Source organism: Falco cherrug, chromosome 10 (assembly GCF_023634085.1).
Source record: "Falco cherrug isolate bFalChe1 chromosome 10, bFalChe1.pri, whole genome shotgun sequence".
Lineage (NCBI taxonomy): Eukaryota > Metazoa > Chordata > Aves > Falconiformes > Falconidae > Falco > Falco cherrug.
In genome coordinates, this window is record NC_073706.1 from 14,827,473 (window position 1) to 14,847,977 (window position 20,505).

Here is a 20,505-nt window from a genome sequence, read left to right on the forward strand (position 1 = left end):
GGGCTGGGACGCTCCCCCCAGCTGGAGGTAATGGATGATTCCCCCACCTGCAGGATTAATGTCAGCAGCATGCAGGGCCATAGCTGCTCATGGCAGACATAAATCGTCCTGAGGAATGTCACCAGGAGCACCACTGGTGCGAATGAGCTGAAAGGATTTACAACGAAGAAAGTAGTACAGACCCAGAACAACACAAGCTGAGGGCTCCTCCTTTGCAGGAGCACCCCAGCAGATCCAAGAGCATCTGCCTCCTGCCTGATGGTCCACAGCTGACTCCTGATAGCGCTGACAAAGCTAATAATATTTCTCTCCTAGGCTCAAAGGACAAACTAGGGGTCCTGGGGGGAAATAGGACAACTGGGCAAGCAAACATGGCATTCAGTCCCCCATGAGGTGTTATTCAAGCATGAAGAGCCACCACTCACCTCTTCTGGCTCCTCTTCCCGCTGACGGTTTGGTTTAGTGTAGTCAATGGGCCCATCCCATTCATCCTGGCGGGAGGTCTGGCTGGACTGCGGGGAGGTCATGGTGCTGCTTGTGGCACTGGTGCTGTTTTGGCGCTGGGACATATCTGGAGACTTCATGCTGGGACTACTGCTGCAGCTGCTGCTGCTGGGGAAGGTGCTCTCCCGTTTGCGGTGCTTGTTCATACTCAAGTCCAGAGTCCCATTTTCATCCACCTCGATGTCCATGGACTGAAAGGTTGGAAACATGCCCAATGTTAGCAGCTGCCAGCGATTCCCTACGGGGATCTTGCCCCCATTTGCCTCTTGCAATGCAGGGGGACAAGCTATTCACATCCCATCCTCTCCACAGTCAGTTACAAGGGACTGAATGAAAAGGGATGCTCTTTCATAAATATTTCCGAAACGTGCCATGCAAATGCAGCCTCCTACTACCAGCAACGTGGCGCTTTGTCTCTGTTGCTTGAACACAGGCCTCAGGGCCATTTAAGATGCCCCAGGGCATCTAAGATCTGCCCAAGGCTGAGGGTGCAACATGGGACTGCTGGGAAACCTGTGTTCTTCTGAAAAATAGCTGGAGGTCAGCCTGGATGCAACTGGGGAATCTCAAATGGCATCAGATACAGCCCAGTGAGCAACTGAAACCAGCTCTGAGACTCTGCTTGGGAACGACGCATGTCTCAGATAGGTAATTTGAACCACAATGCATCTCCATAACACAGTAAGAGCCAAGATTACTGCCTCCAAACTGCATCACCCAAAGCAGGGACTGAAAGGGTGATACGCACCAAGTCTCTGCATTCCCTCTACATTTAAAAATTAAAATAAGAACGAGTAGAAAAAGGTATTTCTCCCACCCCAGACTTCATGTTTCACCCCACTCCGCTGTGTGCTGGCACAGTGGTCCCCGGGCACGCTCGACTCACCTTGCCAGGGGCCTCTTGCTGCTTGGTGCTGAGATTCTCCGGCATTTCCCAGCAGCGGGTGGAGAGGTTGAGGATGGCAGTGGCAGCCATGTGCGCAGCCTCAGCGTCGTGGGAGTAGTCGAAGCCTGTGGAGGAAGATGAAGTGCTCTTCACGTAACTGCTGGAGGGGCTGTGGCTGGGGGAAGAGGCCTTTGGAAAAGGTTTGGCTGGAATAAAAAGAGAAGGAACAACACAAGGCTAATGTATAACTGGCACGGGCAGCAGTGAGAGGTTAAGTCAGTCTGACACAGCCAATGTATTAGTGGTTCCAGTGACAGCCTGGGGTTATTACTGACCCACCGGCTGTTTTGTTGCCTGGGATGTGCGACCAGAGCGGTGCTGGCTGCGGCTTGTGCAATGGTCTCTCGGTGCAAAAACTTAATTCATTAACTGACTCTGCTATCAAGTCCCCCAAACACAAGTGCTTTTCTTCATTAAAGCTACTCCTCACTGGAAGCGGATAAAAGCGAAAGCTTAGAGAAGCTTCCTGGCTCTTTTTTTTTTTTATGGTTCTCTGTATGTTCATAATTTATCTGCAGAGCTGGCTTACAGGCACATTTCTTGTAGCACATTTGAAAACTTACAATTTAAAAAATTACATTAATAGCAAAACCATGGCCATGAAATACAAGATTCCAACGATGACACCAGTGAAATATGGATTTTCTGACAGCTGACATATCATTTTAATATGCCTGAATAACAGGATTTATTACACAGCCACATGTGGCCACGATGCTGCACTGTTACTGTATGCTACAGCACGTGGCAGCGCAATCCGAGAGATACGTTTTCTCTTCACACCCTATGAAACAAAAGCCAGTATTTCCCAGTGTTAGCCCACAATAAAACTTGCCCTAATCTTAAACCTGGTCCTGGTTAGGTCCTTGACCCACAGAGAGTCCCTCTGAAGTCAGTAGTTTCAGTGAGTGCAAACAGGGGATCAGGATTTGCAACAACCATGGGATTGCATTCTGAATCAATTAGCAAAATCTTCAAATTCTTAATTCATTCCACTATGCCCTTTTCAAGGGAAAACATCCCTCCCACTTCAGTAGGAGTCTCACGCAGGGAAGACTCCTAAGCTTTGTCCCGACGATGGCAAAGCAGCAAGACAACCTTGGTTGATGTGCCTACAGAGCAAAGCGATTTCATTATTCCCATTACAAACTCGTAATATAAGACACTATAAAATGCTAATCTTCCCAAGGACTGCTTTCTTCCTCGTTGTGTGCGTATATAATGCATATTGACATTAATGGGAGTTATACACACACATGCAGGGGAATATAAATCCCTCTGGATGAAGATCTCTTTAAAATAAGTTCTCAGTGAAAGGAACAGATTTCCCTGCTATGATTGGCAATCATATTCATCTTGTCGCTTTGATTAACTCATTGGAGGTTTGCCCAAATGGTTATTCTTGTGTATGGCTGCCTGTTTTCGAGTCCAGTTTAATCCATGTCTTTGCGGTGGGGTGCGGGTATTCGCCAGCCCAACCTGACAATATCCAGGATCGTGAGATGCCAATTGCAATTTCACACCGTAGGCTCAGCGATGCTTTTCCATTTCATAAGTATTTCTACCACTAATAGACTCGCAATCAGCAAATTAGTAAAATAAGTGATGAGAAAAAATAGAAAGGATTATCCTAGTGGGTCTGCTGGAATTATTTTTGTCAGTACAATTACCCTGAAAATTCTTTGCTAATATTGCAAATAACACAATCTATTCAGCAAGAGAATCACTTGTGCTGGGAAACAAATTACTTTTCCATCAGCCCTAACCCAGGATGACAGTGGCAGTTGTGCTCTCTGGCCTCCATCCAATTTCATTGTCTGATCCTTTACAGATTTAGTACTGTAATAAAGGGCGCTTCCATTGTAGTGCCACAACCGGGATGCTTTCAAGTACGAGCACTTTTTAGAGAGCAGCTGCATCAGGATTAAACAGGATTGTGGAAGTGGGATTAGCCAGACAGAAAACCCTCTTGAGGCCGCTGACTTCTGCAAACTGGGCTTCTAAATCTGTTTTTTTTTTTTTTTTTTTCCTCCTCAAAAAGATGTCTTCAGGTGCATGTTTGGTGTCAAAAGGAAGGGGAGGTTTCACATCGGCTCGCAGCAGGCTGTCTCTCCATGCATCTTCCCTCCTGCTTCTGACAGCCCAGTCCCTGAGGGTTTATTTAGCCATTTCATTTTCACCCACGCTTCCATCGCACAGTGTTGTAGCCAGCGCTCGGTCCTCGGTACAGAACAGAGGTGGGTGGCTACAATAGGAAAGAGCTGGGAGATAGGAGGTGGGTGATCGATAGGTAGTAGAGCTGGAGAGCAGAGCACGACAGAGAAGACAAATGGGCAGAGTGGATCATATATAAGATGGAAGAGAAGAAAACTGTAATCCATTTAGCTAGATGAGGAAAGACAGATCAATAGATATGAACTGCAAAGCAATGGGGACCGACTGAGGACAACTGTGTAACTTATCCCACCTAGAGACATCACTCAGATTAACGTTCCCACCACTCAATGCAATTCTTCCCAAAGCTGAAGGGACTCTTCCCCAAGCAAAGCTTTACTGGCAGCCATGGGCTCCTCTCTCCATCAAAGGTGCACACCTTGGGACCCATCTCAGCCTCCCCATCCCCATTTCTCCACTAGCTTCACAGCAGCAGGAGGGATCCAGCAGCTCAGACCCAAGACTCTCCCATCACCCCAAAGCCATGATCCCAAGAACCTCGCGGCATGCTGAGAAAGGCAGAAAATGCAAAACCCAGCCCATCCCTGCTCCCAACTTACATTTAAAGGCTTTAGGTGAGGTTTCGCTAGTCTGAATCTTTGGGGCAAGCATGCGTTTGCCAAAAACCTGAGCATCAAAACTTGCATAATCGAAGGTGACCTTGGAGTACTTCTCCAGCTCCTTGGCCAGGTTGGCCCGGGGGGTTGCTGGGACCATGTTGGGCCGGTAGCTTCCGTACTGAGGGATCTCCAGTTGCTTCACAAAGCACATAGGCCTGAGGATGAAACAACAAACAACAGTGACTCTCTTTTCCTTGACAAGATGGCTGTTGGGAGGGGACCAGACGCAATGGGGATGCATAGCTAGCTGTGCCTTGTCCCTGAGGGGTTACTGAAGAAGCAGATGCAGCGACAGCCCTTTGGTTCTCCCTCAGCAAGTCTGAATCTGGTTTGGGTCTCTTTGATTACTTTTTTTATATTTCCCCCTTTATATTTTTCTTTTTTTTTTTTTTCTCTTTTTAAGCAAAACACCGAGGTGTCGCTTTCATCCAAAACAATATTCTTGCAGGCTGCCATGGCATGGTAGCATTTTCCAAAAGCTGTAGAAACTTGGGCACCACCGCTTATGGGACCTATGACACAGGATGGAACCCAAGGCCATGAAGACCCCAGTTTTGCTCTGCTCCCCACTGCAGGTTCATTGCAAAGGCACAGGGCCTCTCCCCTGCCTGCAGAGCCCCTCTGGAAGACCCGCTTCTGCTGGGCTGCTTATCATGAATCAATTTGACTTGCATAGAAATTGTATATAAATGGCCTATTGTTATTCTCCTTCCCGTGACCTCTTTCCACCAGCCAGTCCTCGGAGCGGGAGCTCCTTGGAGCATGGACTGTCCTCATGATGTGCTCAGAGCACTCTGCTCCCGGCACGGGCTCTGCTGCAAATAAATAAATAATTGCCCTGAATGGCCTTTCCAAAGCACCGAGTGCTGGCACACCAGGGTGCACAGCAGTCCTGGGGAGCAAATAAATAAATTAATCAGACCTTGATGCCTTTGTGGGAGTGCTGCTCAAGGCTCCTACTGCGGTTTTTATCCCACTCTCGTCGCAAAATAACTAACCATATTACAATCCATCTGTAGCCTCATGAATCACATCAGCTACGGAAGCCAGCATCTATCAGGAACACCCTTAACGTGAGACAGCCCTTTCTCCCGGGAAGATAGAGATGGGTGAAAGAACAAAATAAATGCGACTGGTTTGGAAATGAGTGGCAGGTTTCTCTCCTCCGAACTGTGCAGGCTAGGGATGAAAAGTGGGTGGACTTCAGGCGAAACTGCCATCGAGTGATTTATACGCAGCCTAAATCTCCTCCTCCCCCTCCCCGAGCCCACCCTACTTATAATGCTAATATAATAGCCATCATTCTCTGGCAGTTTGCATTGCAGAGCAATCGGCACAAATGCCTTCTGCTGCACTGGTAAAACCCTTTGGCCTGTAGCCTCAGCATTAATTGATGCTACAGAAGCAATTCATTGTCCTCAATGCCCTCCCTGGGATCATCAATTAAATATCTCCCCACCTTGGCGAGACCTATGATCATAATAACAGGACTCAGCAGTATCAAGATACAGCCGGAGGGAGCCGTGACGGCTGCTCTTGCGAGCATGGCATGACGGGGAGGGCTGGGGCAGCCTGGTTACGCGGCGCTGCGCTTTGTGGTCCCATTTACCTGAGTATCCGGTCAGAATTGGAGCTGGTCTTCGAAGGATCACCAGACTGGGTTTGTTGCTTTTCATGCGATTTGGCTAATTTTTCAGCAGCAGCAATGGGGCACCCAGATAAACTGTGGAAATTTTTTTTGTTTTGTTTTGCGGTTTGGTTTTTTTTTTAAGAAGGAGAAAAAAAAAAGAGAGAAGGAAAGCAAGCATGAGGGATGAGTGTAAAAAATTCATTTCAGGGTCCCAGAGCTGCACTGAGCCCATGCGAACAGTGCTTGCATTTAAAGGGTTTTTTCATTACCATTATCCTAGCTTACTCTTAGTCTTGGCAAGTGGCAAAGCAGCCAAACACCAAGTGCCAGACTTCTCTGGAATGAGCCCCGGAACATCCCCAGGGCCCGGCGGTGGGTCAGGGACGTAGCTCCCCCTGCTTGAGCACAGCAGGGGTAGAAGGGGACGGGCTGGTGCCTTTGAGTGGTTTTAGCAGTTAAATGGCATTTCTGATTTGTATTTATATGGATCTTTTGCAGGGGCCATTTGAAGGGAGCCTTCTGAAGGGCACTTGCAGGGAAGCATTTGCACTTCTGATGTGCACGGCTGCCAGCGCGCCGGTGCCTGGGGAAGGTCGAGGGCTGTAATGGCTTTTGCTCACACATGCCCTGTGCATCAGCCTGGCTCTGCCTCTCCGGGACAGCTTGGATCTTACTGCGATTGCTCAGGGAAGGTAAAAATCCCTCGCAAGCAGAACCCGCATGCTCCCAGCCTACCCCAAGCCATCACAGGCAGCTTCAGCGCTGGAACAGCCAGCATGGAGGGAACCCCAGCCCAGCCCCATGTGCAATTCAGGGCTCCGACCCCACTGGGTCTCAGCCCAAAGTTCGCTCCGTAACCCCTAACACCAGCAGGTGGTTCAGTCTCATTGCAATTGCTTGCTGCCTGCACCAAACTGAACTTCTTAATTAACCAAGCAGATTTCCCTAATATTCCTCTAGCAGCTATGATGAAGCACCCACCACCTTCCTCCATGGCTGAACAAGTAACAACACAAACTCACCTCACACCTGCAAGCGCACTGACACTCACAGGGACATCACTCTCTGCCAATTAAGCTCAAGAGCAACAAATGGTAAATCATAAATTCATGAGCGCATCCCTGTAGCAAAAGCTACCCTGGCTTTTTGGAAGGTTTCTAGCTTTTAAGTGCATCATCCCCTCCACTTGCAGTCTTCCCATTCGTAAAATTGCTCGGGTTTAACCAAAGCCAGAGCACGGGATACAGGTCCCAAACTGAACCCTGTCCCCTCCTGACCACATCTGGCCTGAGGTCCTACAGCAAGAGGACCTAATTTCCCAGTTCGTCAAGCATTTTGACCTAAATATTGTGGAAATCCCTAGAAATCATGCACAGTGCTCCACCACCAAACACAAACATCACCCTCCAGGCAGCCTCACTGGGCACCCTCTGCTTCCCCAATGCCAAATGCCTCTTTCAGGAACCCCACCTGCATCAAGCCCTCCACAGTCCCACCTGCAAGCCTGGAAACATTGCTCTGCTCTATTCCCAGCCAGAAGTCACTGCCCCATCTTGCTTTCCCAAATTATTCTTTCTCTTAGGGTTATCCCTGCTTCACCCATCTTAGTTGCACCATCCCTCAGTGCAAAAGTAAAGCCGAGTCTTGTGGGGATGGTCGCCCTGCTGGCCACCCTTGCCCTGGCTGTGATGGAGAAGCAGTCAAAGCTGGTACCTCCTGTGCGTGTTGCGGTTGCTGTTGACGTGACCCTGTCCTGTGCAGCCTGGCGTGGGGCATTTCAACACGTTCTCGTGCATCGCCAAGACTTCGGAGCAAGAAGGGCAAGGGGAGAGGGGAAGGGAAGCAAAAACAACTTGATAAAAATCAGAGAAAAAAGAAAAAAGACAAAATCATCAAGGTTTGTACGCTGGTTTCCTAGAAATCAGGGGACGTGAAATGCTGTAATTAGAATTTGTCTGAGTAGAGAAAAAAGATTTACAAGGCAGCAGTGCTCAGGTCAGCACTAGATTAGCATCTGTGCACACAGCTTGGGCTTTCTTCTCGTTTGCTGATTGCAGCCCAGCTTCCCCCATCCAGCCCCTCCCGCCCACCACTGTTTTGGAGCCAGGTCTCCCCATTTCAGGTAGTTTTAAGTGATTGAAGTTGTATCTCTGCTTTTATCCTTAGGACTAGTCTTTGTTTGATTTTTCTTTTTTGTCTTTTTTTTTAAAAAAAAAATTTAATCTTCAGGATTATTGCTTCCTGCAGCGCTGACCTTAAAAGTAAGGAAAATAATTTGATTTGCGAGCTTTTCTAAAGCACACAGCTTATGTTAGTTATTTATTAATATTTTTTTCTTGCATTCAAGCTTGTGTGACGATAACTGCACTTTCTCCTTGTTTCTTGCTGTGTTTATGGCAGGTCTGCAACCTTTGAAATTACCGATAAGGAAGGGCTCCTAATTTTTTTTTTTTCCTCTGTTATGCCATTATAGTAAACATACAACATTGATTTTTATATATATGTAGAGGGAAAGCTATTTAGGATGCTGGTAGAGAGGTAGAAATGAAGTATCTCTCTATGCATATAGATATATAAATCTGTTATGATGATGATAAATATTTTCTGTGGGCTAGATGAATCTCAGTACAGCACCTTGCGAGTTTTACAGTGAGGAGAGCATAGGAGGAGACTCAGCTATCCTGCGCATCCTGAACGACTCCTCGCCTTTGCCACCCGGCAACACTTCCAGCACATTTAAACAGCAAGAAAGAACGTTTTCCCCTTCTTCCCAACATGATATCCCAAATAAGGAAAAACGCAAGACATTCAGTGTAAAGATGGGAACTGCTTAACACACCCCTGGAGGCAGGCAATGATTTTTAAAGCACTTCTTTAATTCTCAGGGAAGGGACCTCATTCTCCACAGGATGGTGCTAAAAATCTTTAAGAAGGGTAGGACTTCCTAGTAAATTCCATAGTGTTTCCCATGAAGAGCAATAACACTTTGGTGGATAGAAGCATCCCAGAACAACTTGGAAAAGGATCATCCCACGCCAGAAACTCTGGCATGGCCCAAGGATTAACATTAGGCTCATGCTAGGGACTCAGTCATAATATTCCCATCATTTGGGACTATCTGGAGTGCCCACTGGCCTTGAGACAGCTCTGCCCACCAGGTGTGAAATTCTCCCTAGGAAATCAGGCTTCAGACCAGTTTAAACAACCCTCATTATCCCACCGTGTACTCACTCTCGGGAGGGATCCTGTCTTTGTGCGGACAACCGGAGAGGCTGCGGTGGTGAGGGTAGAGTCCCGTGACATGGCCGGTCCCGTCACAGCCAGGAGTCGGACATTTGATTTCTCGCTTCTCGGGTCTTGAGGGATCTAGGGATTGTGGGAGAAGCACGGTGGGAAGCAGGTTACCAGATTTGGAGGGGAAAAGGTGGAAAGGAGAGGAATATTGCTGAGGATGCTTCCTACCGCTTTTCCAGTTAAACAGGGAGAAACCTTTGGCTTTGGAGATTTTATTTCTTGAAGGTGGAATTGTAACACTGGAAGTTTCAAAAACTAAAATCAGCAGAGCAGTTTGAGTAACTGACCCAGCCAGGAGCACGGAGCCACTCACAGTGACCGAGCAGGCAGCCGGGCTCAGCACCCAGGGGACTCTGCCGTGTCCCTCGTGCTGCTGTGGCCAGACTCCTACCACTACTTTAAACCCCACTCGGATTCTGAACCAGCCCTGCTGCTCAGGCAGAGAGTCTCAAGGCCAACAGGCAATTTAGTCAAGCAATTTCCCTGCTGAGATGTAGAGGACACCATCATTTTGTGCATTCTCTGTTGACCCTCAGATGTCCCCACCCCTCTGGGTACTGAGGAGTTGTGGCTAAATCCCCTGGGTGGGCTGTGACCCCCCCCCAGCAGCCTGGTTTTCAAAGGGTGCTGTGCAGACAAGTTCAGCTATTTCACTGGGGATAGGAAGGAAGAAGACCCATGAAGGTTTGTCCCCATACCTTTGCCATAGTAGCTCTTTCGGATGCTGTCCAGCGGTTTGCTCTGCTTCTCGTCCACCTGGAAGTGCTTTACATGCTCTCCCGGCAGCCTGCTGGGCTCCCGCACAATTTTCACCTGCTCGGCTTTCAGCGCAATGGCTTGTTCCAGCAGCCCCAGGTTCCCCCTCGTCATCATGTCATACATCTCTGACTCATCGGTCACCGCTGATTTCTGGGAGCGGGCGTCGTCGTCTTTGTCGTCATCTGACCGGACCTCCACGATGACCGAGTACTCGGGCTTTGGGCTGAACTGCCCTTCACAGTGGCTTTTCTGGGTGTCCTGAGAAGTGTGAGGAGCTTCTTCACAGATCACTTCAGGAGCCATCTCCTCCTCCTCTTCATCCTCCTCTTCTTCTTCCTCTTCCTCCTCTTCATCTTCATCCTCCTCCTCATCATCATCTTCATCCTCCTCATCCTCCTCCTCCTCCTCCTCCTCCTCCTCTTCTTCTGCTTCAGCCTTTTCCAGTTTGCAGGACTCCTCGCAGTTCGCATCGTCCCGGTGCTCTGGACACAACTCGCTGCTGCGTTCGCTGGTGACCTCGATGACCTCCTCCGCATCCTCCGTCTGGATGATGATCTCCTTGTCACACTCCTCCTCCACTAACTCCTCTCCCGCATCCTCATGGACCAGGTGCACAACATTGGATGGCGGCTTGGAGCCCTGCAGCTCAGCCTCAGGCAGCTGCCCTTCGATGGCGAGGGTTTCCTCTGCTATTTGGCCTAGGTTTAGGAGAGAGTTGGCGATTATTTCTTGATAGCTGCTATAGTTGGCCTTGCTGGGCCCAGACATACTTGTTGCCGTGTTTTGTCCATAATGCGTCGATTTCGCTGGGCTTCTCTCTGGGGGGGTGGAGGAGAAAGAAAAGAAAGGGGAAGAAGAAAGAAAAGGGGGAAAAAGAAAAGGGGAGAAAGAAAAAAAAGGAAGAAAGGAGAAAAGGAAAAGGAAAAGAAAAAAGGAAAAGAAAAAAAGGAGGAAAAGTAAAGAAAAAAAAGAGGAAAATAAAGTAATTATTTAAGCTCATAAACATCTCTTTGTCTTCCTTAAGCTTAATTGAAACTAGAGCCTAGCTGTTGTACCTCTGCAGCAGCGAATTTATTGCATTTGGGGATCACAGGTAGAAAGGGGATTTCCACGTGGAAGTTTTGGTGGGACTAAGATGCGTGTGGCTTCCCAGCCCCCGCAGCCAGCAGCCACCTGGCCCCCTTGCTCCCAGTGCTCCCCAGACCGGGCTTTCCAAAGCAGGGGGGCGGCACAGTGCCAGGACCTTGGCTGGACACCCACCTCCTCCAGGTAGAGACAGGGACAGCTCCTGCATGGGGACACCAGCTGAGCCCCTCGAGGCACCGATGCGGGACCGCGGCTGCCTTCCCCACCGCCATCTGAGCCATGCAGTGAGCTCCTCCGTGCTTTCCATGGGTCTTTCCCCAGGGAGCATCCCTGATGGAAAAGCCCTCATTTTTAAGACACTGGAGACAATCTATGCTCATCCTCTCTCTGCTTAACCAGAGCTTTGCCATTGTGCTTCCACTGAATGTAATAATTGAAGGACCCATCCTGTACATAATTCAGAGGAGCTATAACTCCTGGTTATTAACACTCCCTGCCCTTTATTCATCTGCAGAACACAGCTCTGCAATCAATAATGATAAAGCACCTTCTGCCGGCTCAGGGCTGTGGGTCTCCTCCTGCTCCACCGCCTCCGCCTCGTCCTCCTCCAGCATCCCTTCCGACTCATCGGAGCCGGACTCCTCCTTTGCCTCAGCCTCCTCGCTGCCGTCACTGTCAACATTGTAGCCTTCATCCAAGGCCAGCTTGAGCGGATGGGATTTTCTCTTTGATACCAGATGTTCAGTCTCCGCATCCTGAAGTTTCCTCTTCTTTGCTAGAGGGCAGCTTTGTAAACTGCAGATGGGATCAAGGAGCAGAGAGGAGACATTGCTGAGTGAGAAAGGCATGGCTACGGCATCCAAACCCGTTAGGCAAAGGTGAGTCGGACAAATATACAAATACTAAAAAAAACAAATAAATCATCCAGCAGCCCAGCATTCTAGCTGTTTTAACCCTTTGTGGCCAGAAGATCTGCTCTCAGACCTTAACTTTCTGCAACTATGTCAACTTTTCTCAGAAGTCAGCGCAAGGATGTTGGGCTCACTCCAGCACCCTGGCCCACAGGCAGCTGCTGCCAGGGAGCAGCAGGACCAGCAGCTCCCAGCACCACTGTTGCTGATGGCCACCAGTGCCACCATGAAACAAGGCAAGAGATGCAGTACCATCCCCTGGGGCACGTCTACCAACTTTTCCAGTCTCACTATTATAGGGTAATGAAAACCATCACTTAAGGCTGCCATGGCCTCCAAGGCAGCCAGAGTGCTCTCATTTCTTCTCCTTACCCACAGAGGCACAGAGCAGACCAAAATTTCTGCCGGTCATCAACCCCAGGCACCTACGCACTTGGTCTGGGATCTGCGGGAAGGCTACCGTCAGCCTGGTGAAGCAGATCCTTTAGGATACCTCAAGGACCGATGGAGAGACAGAAATTGGCTCTTTGGTAGCTAGGTTTGGTTCGGTTGCTGCTCTGAACCAGCCTCTCTCCAGTGAACGTCTGTCTTTTGGGTTTCTTGCTTGCATTTTTCCGTTCCCACAACCTCCAACCCAGCCTCACCTTCTGTGCCTTGCATACTTTCCACGGATGTGTCCTGAGCCATTACAGCCTGGAGTTGGACAGCTTGAAAGGGAAACAAGCAACCATCAAGAACAGCAATAGGATTTGGCGAATTTATTTTTAATTAGAAATGTATAAACTATGGTCAGTTAAACAGGTCCTGTGCCAAAGGAACAAAATAACCGCAAAAGGGAAGATAATTTCCCTCAAATGGTTCAGCTTGTCCCTTTGAATTCCAAGTGAGGAGGGCAGGAGAGCAGCCTTGCAGTTTGCTAAAAATTAATGAAATGACTCACCCCATTTAATTAGATGAACGGTTCATTATAGTTTTATGAGTATGTTTAATTAAAGATTTGCATGTGTAAGAGCAAGCTTTTAAAAAGCAGGCAACTACTGCACTCTGCCTCCCCACTGCCACTCTTCAGTTTTCCTCTGGTGCAGGAGGAAAACACGGGCTTTGCGCTTATTTGATGGCTTCTCAGGGAACTGGGGTTCCTTGCAGTAAGAAAGGGATGGCTTTTTTGGAAAGAGCAGGCTGGGAGTGGATCAAGGAGGTATTAGCCAGAGCACATTGGGTGGAGATCACCAGGACAAAAATCCTCAAAAGCACCTCAGAGCCTCTTTGGGGGGAACAGGTGGGATTTAGGTGACCAGATCTCCCAAATCCCTGCATTTGTTCCGGCTGCTCCACAGAAGAGGATGAGTTAAATACTTCCAGGGAGCTCTGGGCAGTGCTCAAAGTCCTTTGCCACAGACTGCAGCGATGCAGCCTGCTTGCTGCATCCCTCAGCGCGGGGCCACACACCTCTCCTGCCAGGGTAATTAGTCCCAGCTCCAGGAGCTATAAGGGCTCCAGATAAAAAGCATTAGAGCAAACATTTTCTGGCAAAACCAGATTATGGCATTGATTATAGGATGCCCAAGTGACTTGCCTGACATCTGAGGAATTCTGGAGTCGTGTAGGATTAATAACCTCATTTAGCACCGTATCACCCTCGGCCCGGGAAGTTGGAAGCGCTAATGAAATCTCTTTATGACAGTGCAAAGGGAGAAGGCATCGCCAGCCCAGAGGGGATCTGGCCAGCCTGTTATTCCTGGAGTAAAAGACGCAGGACAACATTACATAGTACCAAGTGCCAAGTCAGGCTTTAGGGACTCAGAATTTCTGCTCTCAGCAGAGAGCTCAGCCCTTGCAGAAAGCTGAGGATAAGGAGGATCTGAGTGCACTAATGGATGCAGCAGCTCTGGGTGCCGGCAGGTTATTAATGGCTCAGCTCCCCAGAACACCGTGCACAAGTCAGATCGCTGTGTTCAGAGAATATAATTCAACCCAAAACCGGGACAGGAAAGGGCTGCTGAACTGTCAGGAGAGTAGGAATCCTTCCTCCAGGGAGACCTGCTTGCTTTAGCTTAGCAAAGCTAACGCTAACAGGGCAAATGATGGCAGCATGTCCCCTAAAGGGACACAGCGTTCTAGATGAGGCGTGGGCATAAGCTGCACCTCCTGGCCCCTCCAAGATGAAGTCCCCTTCCTGCTGTCCCCTTTGCTTATGGCCCAGTTTCAATCAGAGTTGCTGAGCATCCTCCAGCATCATCGCTTGGGGGATGGCTCCCAGCTTTTTCAGCACACATGCACAGCCTGAGCCTCACCACGCCTGGGGTCTTGCCTGCCAGCAAAGCATCCCTTCCCGAGCAAAATGCTTAAGGTCATGTATAAAAAGATCTCGTCCCGCTAACATGCATAATTGGAAGAGGGAGCTCCCCGCTTCACTACTGCCTCTGCTGATGATCTGAAAGTCTATTTAATTTTAATTGCCCTCAGTCATGACCGAGGCAGCTCTGTCCTGAGCAGCCCCAGACACACTTTAAGTGACTGCACGCTGAAAGACAGAGCGGTGTTTATGTTACCAGTGATGTGCCTGAAAAAGGCCTTATTCAGTGGAAAACAAGAGCAGCTCTGATGAAGATGTTACAGGCTTTCATAAGCTTCCCTGCATCAATTAAAGCTGATTCCCCCCCACTCACCCACCCCATTTTTGATGTGGCAAAAGGAAGCCTGCAGTAAAGAGTAAGCAGGAGAGAGCCAAGTGGTTCGGCATCGAGGTTTTCCAAAGCAGGTGGCGATTTGGGATGTCTCCGGCTTCAGCATATTAATTCAATCCCCTTAAAAAGTGCCAGTGCAGAGGTGATGCTCAGCATGTGCTACGCCAGGCTTTACCCATGCCCACCCTCCTTTCGGGAGGTTTCACGGATTTTGGCAGGAGTCCCAAAAGGGCTTCCAGGTCTGTTAAAGCTGCTCTCCTTCCCAGCAAGAGCCACCACACCGCACTGCTCTCCCCCTCCCCACAGCCTTCATATGCTTGACAAAAGGGCCTCTTATTGTTATGCAGACGATGCCCTGCTTCCAATTAGTCGATTAATCGTCCAGTTATTCAGGCAATTAGGTGACAGCTGCAGAGATGGCTTTGTGGAGCACTCTGCCCTGCCCCTTATATATGTCACCTGCTCCAATTACCACCTCCACTCAAGTGTTCAGCAATAAAAGTTGGAGAAGTGGCATGCCTGCCACTCACTCCTCCCATCTCTCCAGAGTAATAGGAGAGCAGAGGAGCAGAAATACTCTGAAATTGGGTTGGTTAAGGTCCAATTACTCTTTGACACATGCAGCTTTCTAAGGGAGGCTGCTAGGAGAGGCAGCCCCTGCTATTAGCGCCTGTCCAGGTTAAAGACTCCTACCTTTCACGTAAGCCCTTCTGCAAGGTTTAATGGGATCTTAGAGATGGGGGAGGCTGTTATTTATAATGAGAAGCTCTGTAGGGCTGCAGAGACTTGCTCCTGCTCTTTTGGCTGCTGCTGTTGGCATGCCGGTGCCGCTAAATGAATGATAACAGGACCTGGGTGACTCAACAGGGGGATGCAGGGCCAAAGGAGGGGCATCTGGCATGAGGTGATGTGAAACAACATTGTTTAGGGTTAATAAGAGGATGTAAAATACATAGAAAAGAAACTCTGGTTAGGGGGATGTTGTCCCTAATGAACCTGCAATGCAAAACGTGGGTGTTAGGTTTTGCTGGGATTTAGATCGGGGGTGGGACAGAGGATGGCTGGAGGGTTTCCAGTCTAATATGACCCCTCTAGAGTTTCTATTTTCACCCCTTTAACTCCCGTGGTTCTTCTGGTGCATGTTGTCCACACATCAGTGTGCCCAGAGGACTTGGACACAAGGTTCCCACCAGTATAAGTCTCCTAGCAAGACCTCCACCCCATCAGTCCCATGGGTTTGCTCCCCTCACCCGGGCTCCCCAGCCTATAAGGAGCTGCAGGGCTGTGCCCACAGCAGCCTTGGTGCGGGGCCTCCCCTCCTTCCCACCACCGAGGGTGAGCAGGGTCCTTACCTCACCTCCTGGCCGATGAGCTCCGTGGGCACTGGTGGAGGGGCAGGATGCAGCAATGGAAACAAACACAAGGTCAAAAACACACCAGGGATCTGCGCACCCCCCTTCTCTGGGGGATCATCTCCTGCCTGCAGCTGGGTTGCTGCTGCCTCCTCAGGCATCCCATTTGGGGAAGGCAAGGAAAATCTATCCTGCCATTATTTACTGCATGCCAGCCTCTAGTAAATCATAATCCTGCCTTGTAAATCCTCATGGCTGTGCTTAATTTCAAGCGCGTGAGCGTGTTTGCAGCATCAGGGACCACCTCTCTCTCTAAAGACGCAATGACTTTAAAGTCAGTGGAGCCATACTGATACAGTGCATTGAACTCAAACATTTTTAAGTAAAGACCAAGTTTTCTCATGCCTTCTTCTCTGTTTGCCTTTAAAACATGCACCTCAGTTACTTTTTGCACTGTTACTGTTTTGCTGCAATGGCCACATTTACCTCTACAACAACAGGCACAGCCACATTTTTCTCCTCCCCTTGTCACACTGGACTGATGTGGGAGCCCCTGCCTATGCTCAGACACATGGTAGGCTGTGTGCTATTTGGCTTCTAAGGTAAACAATGCTTTGTAGGGGTGTTAGGGATTATTCCCCATTTATGAATAAGAGGACTTCTCATTGCTTACAGTTATAACACACAACATAGCATCGCTGCTGAAACCTTACATCCATCCAGGAATCCAAATAATCAGGAGGGGGGAAAATCCACAACCCAAGTCTAAATTTGCCCAGGCTAAAAACCATAACACGTTTGCTCAATTTGTTTGAGCTAATTGGGTTTCCTGGGATCCAGTTCCCGGTGGGATGACTCACAAGCTTCAACAAACTGGAGGCAGCAGCAAGTCCCAGGGCATATGCAATAAATTACTTTTTCACATCAGGAAATCCAGATTCAAGTGTGGGGAAGGCAGGGTGCGAGAAAATAAATAGAATCAGGGCACTCTCATTAGCAACCTGAGCAAGCACCTTTATGTAAGCACAACAAAGCAATGAAACCCAAAAATCCAAGCTCGATTCAGCATAATTGGCAGCATCTGGGTTTTTGTTTTAAAAAGCTGCAGATGCTGAGAAGGGCAAGGAGGGTCAAGACAAAGGAAGGTGGCTTGGCACAGCTGTGTGGGTGAAGCTGCAGGTCCTGCAGCCATTGCACTTTTTCAGCCAGCCCTGTTCATTCCTTGCTTCCAGCCACCTTTGCAATTCATCACATCCATAGCCACAAAAAAAAATTCATGGTCACAAAAAGGAACCAAAACAGAGAGGCTGGTCTGTAACCATCACACGTGGCTATGGGACCATCTGAGGTGACACCCTCTGCTCTGCATCAGAGCACCTCGCCTTCTCCCCAACAGAAAGCATGCAACGAAAGACCTGCACATGTTTTTAAATTCAGAAAATAAATAGCAATCAAGCTTTTTAACAAGTCGTTTGTCCTCACATCCCTGCCAGGGGACGGCCCCATTTGCTTCTCCAGCATGCACTACTTCTGCCAGGCACTCTCAGATGTGCAACTTCAAAGCCGCTGGCAGAGTGCGCATGATGAAAGCCCCAGGAGCTGATCTGAAGCTCCAGTGATTGCAATCCCCCTAAAGCAAAGCATGTAAAGGGGTGATTTTTTTTTTATTTCTCTCTCTCTCTTGCTCTTTTTTTTTTTTTTTTTTCTCCTAGGTGTAAGGGATGAGGGTTAAATATTCTAAGGACCTATAAAGGTTGCGGCTGGGAGTTTTGCAGGTTTGTAGATAGATTGCAGTAGGGTTGGAGAGGAGAATATTGAGCATAACTTAAAGAGTTAAGCCTGGACCTGAAAAATCAAAGCCTATTTGGAACAAGCAAAGCGCGAGGAGTTCAAGTTTGTGCATCCCTGTGCTGCGGGATAACCAGCTGCTCACCTCTGATAGACTTCGATCGCGTGCGTGCTCTCTTATCATCATTTTCTAAACTCATCTGGAATGTAAAGAAAAGATAATTGTTGAAAGATAACAAGAAAATTATTGTTAAAGGACAATCTCATATGTGGTCATCGCTCTGTGTAAATACCTGAGCAGCAGGGAAAGCTTTCCCATAATTTTGAGACAGAGGTTTCTTGCACTGATTTGATTGTTCAACCCACAGTGCCCTGTAGGAACCCTATAATTAATATCCACATCCTGGGACACAACAAGGACTCTCCACTGGTTGGGAACTACAGAGGGACAAACAGCCAGATGTGATGGCCCGTGATGGAAAACACCCGTGTCTGAGCACTTAAGGGCAAAACTGATTTCTCTGGATTGCACCACAGAAGCGCTGTAAGCACCGAGATGAGTTGCTGGCACATATTCAGAAATCTGTGGATACACAGCCCAGCTGATCTTGTGCTCAGGAAGGGCAACTTTTTGTGTAGTGCCCTAAAGGGCACCCTCTTCTTTCTGCTTAAATTTGACACAGAGAGGGTTGCATCTAAATAACCCCTGCAACATGGACATCAAAGAGGAGGTCTGCAGGGAATATGGGCATGAATAAGCAACACTGGGGACTTCAAAGTGCTTGATATTAATTAAACATCACAACATGCCACAAGGTAGCGGAAGGCTGAAGTGCAGCCACCTTTGGGGTGCAGCGCAGGCTACACACCCATGCCCCAGCATCGGGGGGCTTTGAAATCAGGCTGTGCCTGGAGGTGGGAGCTACAAGAGCAGGGGAACCTCTGTGGCAGAGCAAAAAGGCATAGCCAGAATAACAGAAATGGGACTTCATTAAAGTTGCCAATGAAGTTGCTGAAGTGGTCAAGGAGCTGGTTTTACATCTTGCCCTTGACACAGATGCTCTCTCTGCAGGCAGGTGCATTTGGGGTACGCAGGATCAGGGTGTGGGCAGGGGATGGATTGTAGCCTGGTAGGTTAGGGTCAAGACAATTTGAGCTTTATTGTAGTGCTACCATCTGGGACATTTCCTCCTGGGATAAAGAGGCGCAGAGAGAAAGGCAGGGGAAGGACCATTTCCAAGCGGGATTTGACATAAAACCAGATTCTCTTTGGAGCATCCTCTACTGGTTGGAAAGGATCTGACCAGCTCCTGTGCATCCCCACATGAGGCTCCACAGCTAACCCTCCAGCGCCCCTGAGAGAGGGGGGACGCAAGCAGCTGCTCCCCCAAGCTGAGGAGCAGGAAGGGACATGCATGCAGAGCATGTGCGGTAGCTGGGATGATGCTCGCCTGATACATCCACTGCATCCCCACACGCACCTTGAAACTATTTCTTGATGGATGCTGCTCACAGTCCCCAGCAGAAGGGGCTGGGGAGGTCCTCACCCATCAGCCTCAAAGGATGCACTGCTTGGTGTGAGTCTCTTTTGTTCCCCCTGAGGCTTGGGGGGAGCAAGGAGGGAGGCTGTCAGGCAGGCAGGGAGAGGGGATGCAAGTCCCCACTCCAAAGGGCAGGGATGGAATTTCCCCCAGTGCCCCTCTCCCTTCCACTGCCACCCTCCAGAAATGCGGCGTTAACACACAGTGATTTATGTGTTTTTGTTAGATAGGGAGATTGGCGAGGAGGGGAGGGGGGGAAGGGGGGGAAAAATCAAAACCTGGAGCAATTTATGCATCCTGTCAGCATTCAGCTCATGGCACCGCAGTGTTGTGCTCCACGTTTATTACAATCTTCCCAATAACACAGCAGACAATTACTATAATTTGTATTTTTAAAGCCCCGTTTCCCTGTGGACCAATGGCTCACGTTTAAAGTGTGGAGAGGAGCAGGTGTCAAAGGGACTTCATTACATTTATGAGCCTTTCAACGTTGGCGTGCACTGAGCAAGCTAGCTAATGCCGCTGCCGCGCGCCGACAATACAACTAATACATTTGATTGCTGGGAGTCTGCCTCCAACCAAAACGAACTTCAGAGAGGGCTTTTTTTTTTTTTCTTTTTTTCTTTTTTCTTTTTTTTTTCTTTTTTTTTTTTTTTTTTTTTTTTTTTTTGACAGTTTTCCCAGGGAATTGGCACATGTTGGGCTGGTGCCTTGGCAATATGGGTTTCCTGCAGATAAATTAGTCAAAGTGGGAAGCGTAATGGGCACCGCCTGCAACGTGCCAGCTCTGGCCAAAAAAGAGGAAGGGCTGGGACCCTGCAGGGACAGTGGGGGAAAAGCAGAGCAAAACTTCAATTTTCTTAAACCTTCAAGGACAGGCAGGTGGGAAGGGCTCAAGCTGCTTGTCTATAAATGGGGGAGGCCCCATTTCAAGTTACATTTGTCTTCAGAAAATTAGGTAACACACCCAAGCTCCTCACTACACCACAGCACTTCATAAAGCAACTCCTCCCATTGCCTTTGCCACCTCTTTCAAGCCAGGATCAAATGCCCTGGGAAGACCGGAGCATACTTGGGCACTGCATAGGGAAAGGGGACCGGAGCCACCTGAGGCAGGGACGGACCCAACTTTGCTGAACACCAAAGGATGAAAAAGCCAGATAAGCTGCCTTG

At 48.9% G+C, this 20,505-nt stretch overlaps 1 protein-coding gene across 6 annotated transcripts in view; it reads right to left on the reverse strand.

Annotated features, from left to right (window-relative positions):
• MYT1 (myelin transcription factor 1) overlaps window positions 1-20,505 on the reverse strand; it is a 62,416-nt gene that overhangs the window by 16,339 nt on the left and 25,572 nt on the right. For 3 of the 6 annotated variants that reach the window (XM_027813608.2, XM_055722890.1, XM_027813612.2), the window contains exons 3-13: window positions 17,937-17,991; window positions 16,004-16,034; window positions 12,609-12,671; window positions 11,601-11,848; window positions 9,907-10,785; window positions 9,146-9,280; window positions 7,628-7,766; window positions 5,894-6,007; window positions 4,225-4,439; window positions 1,391-1,596; window positions 426-695 (exon numbers count right to left, since the gene is read on the reverse strand). In XM_027813608.2, coding sequence (XP_027669409.2) covers window positions 426-695; window positions 1,391-1,596; window positions 4,225-4,439; window positions 5,894-6,007; window positions 7,628-7,766; window positions 9,146-9,280; window positions 9,907-10,785; window positions 11,601-11,848; window positions 12,609-12,671; window positions 16,004-16,034; window positions 17,937-17,991 — 2,355 coding nt within the window. The remainder of the gene's footprint in view (window positions 1-425; window positions 696-1,390; window positions 1,597-4,224; window positions 4,440-5,893; window positions 6,008-7,627; window positions 7,767-9,145; window positions 9,281-9,906; window positions 10,786-11,600; window positions 11,849-12,608; window positions 12,672-16,003; window positions 16,035-17,936; window positions 17,992-20,505) is intronic. The other 3 variants (XM_055722893.1, XM_055722891.1, XM_055722892.1) reach the window with 3 other exon arrangements.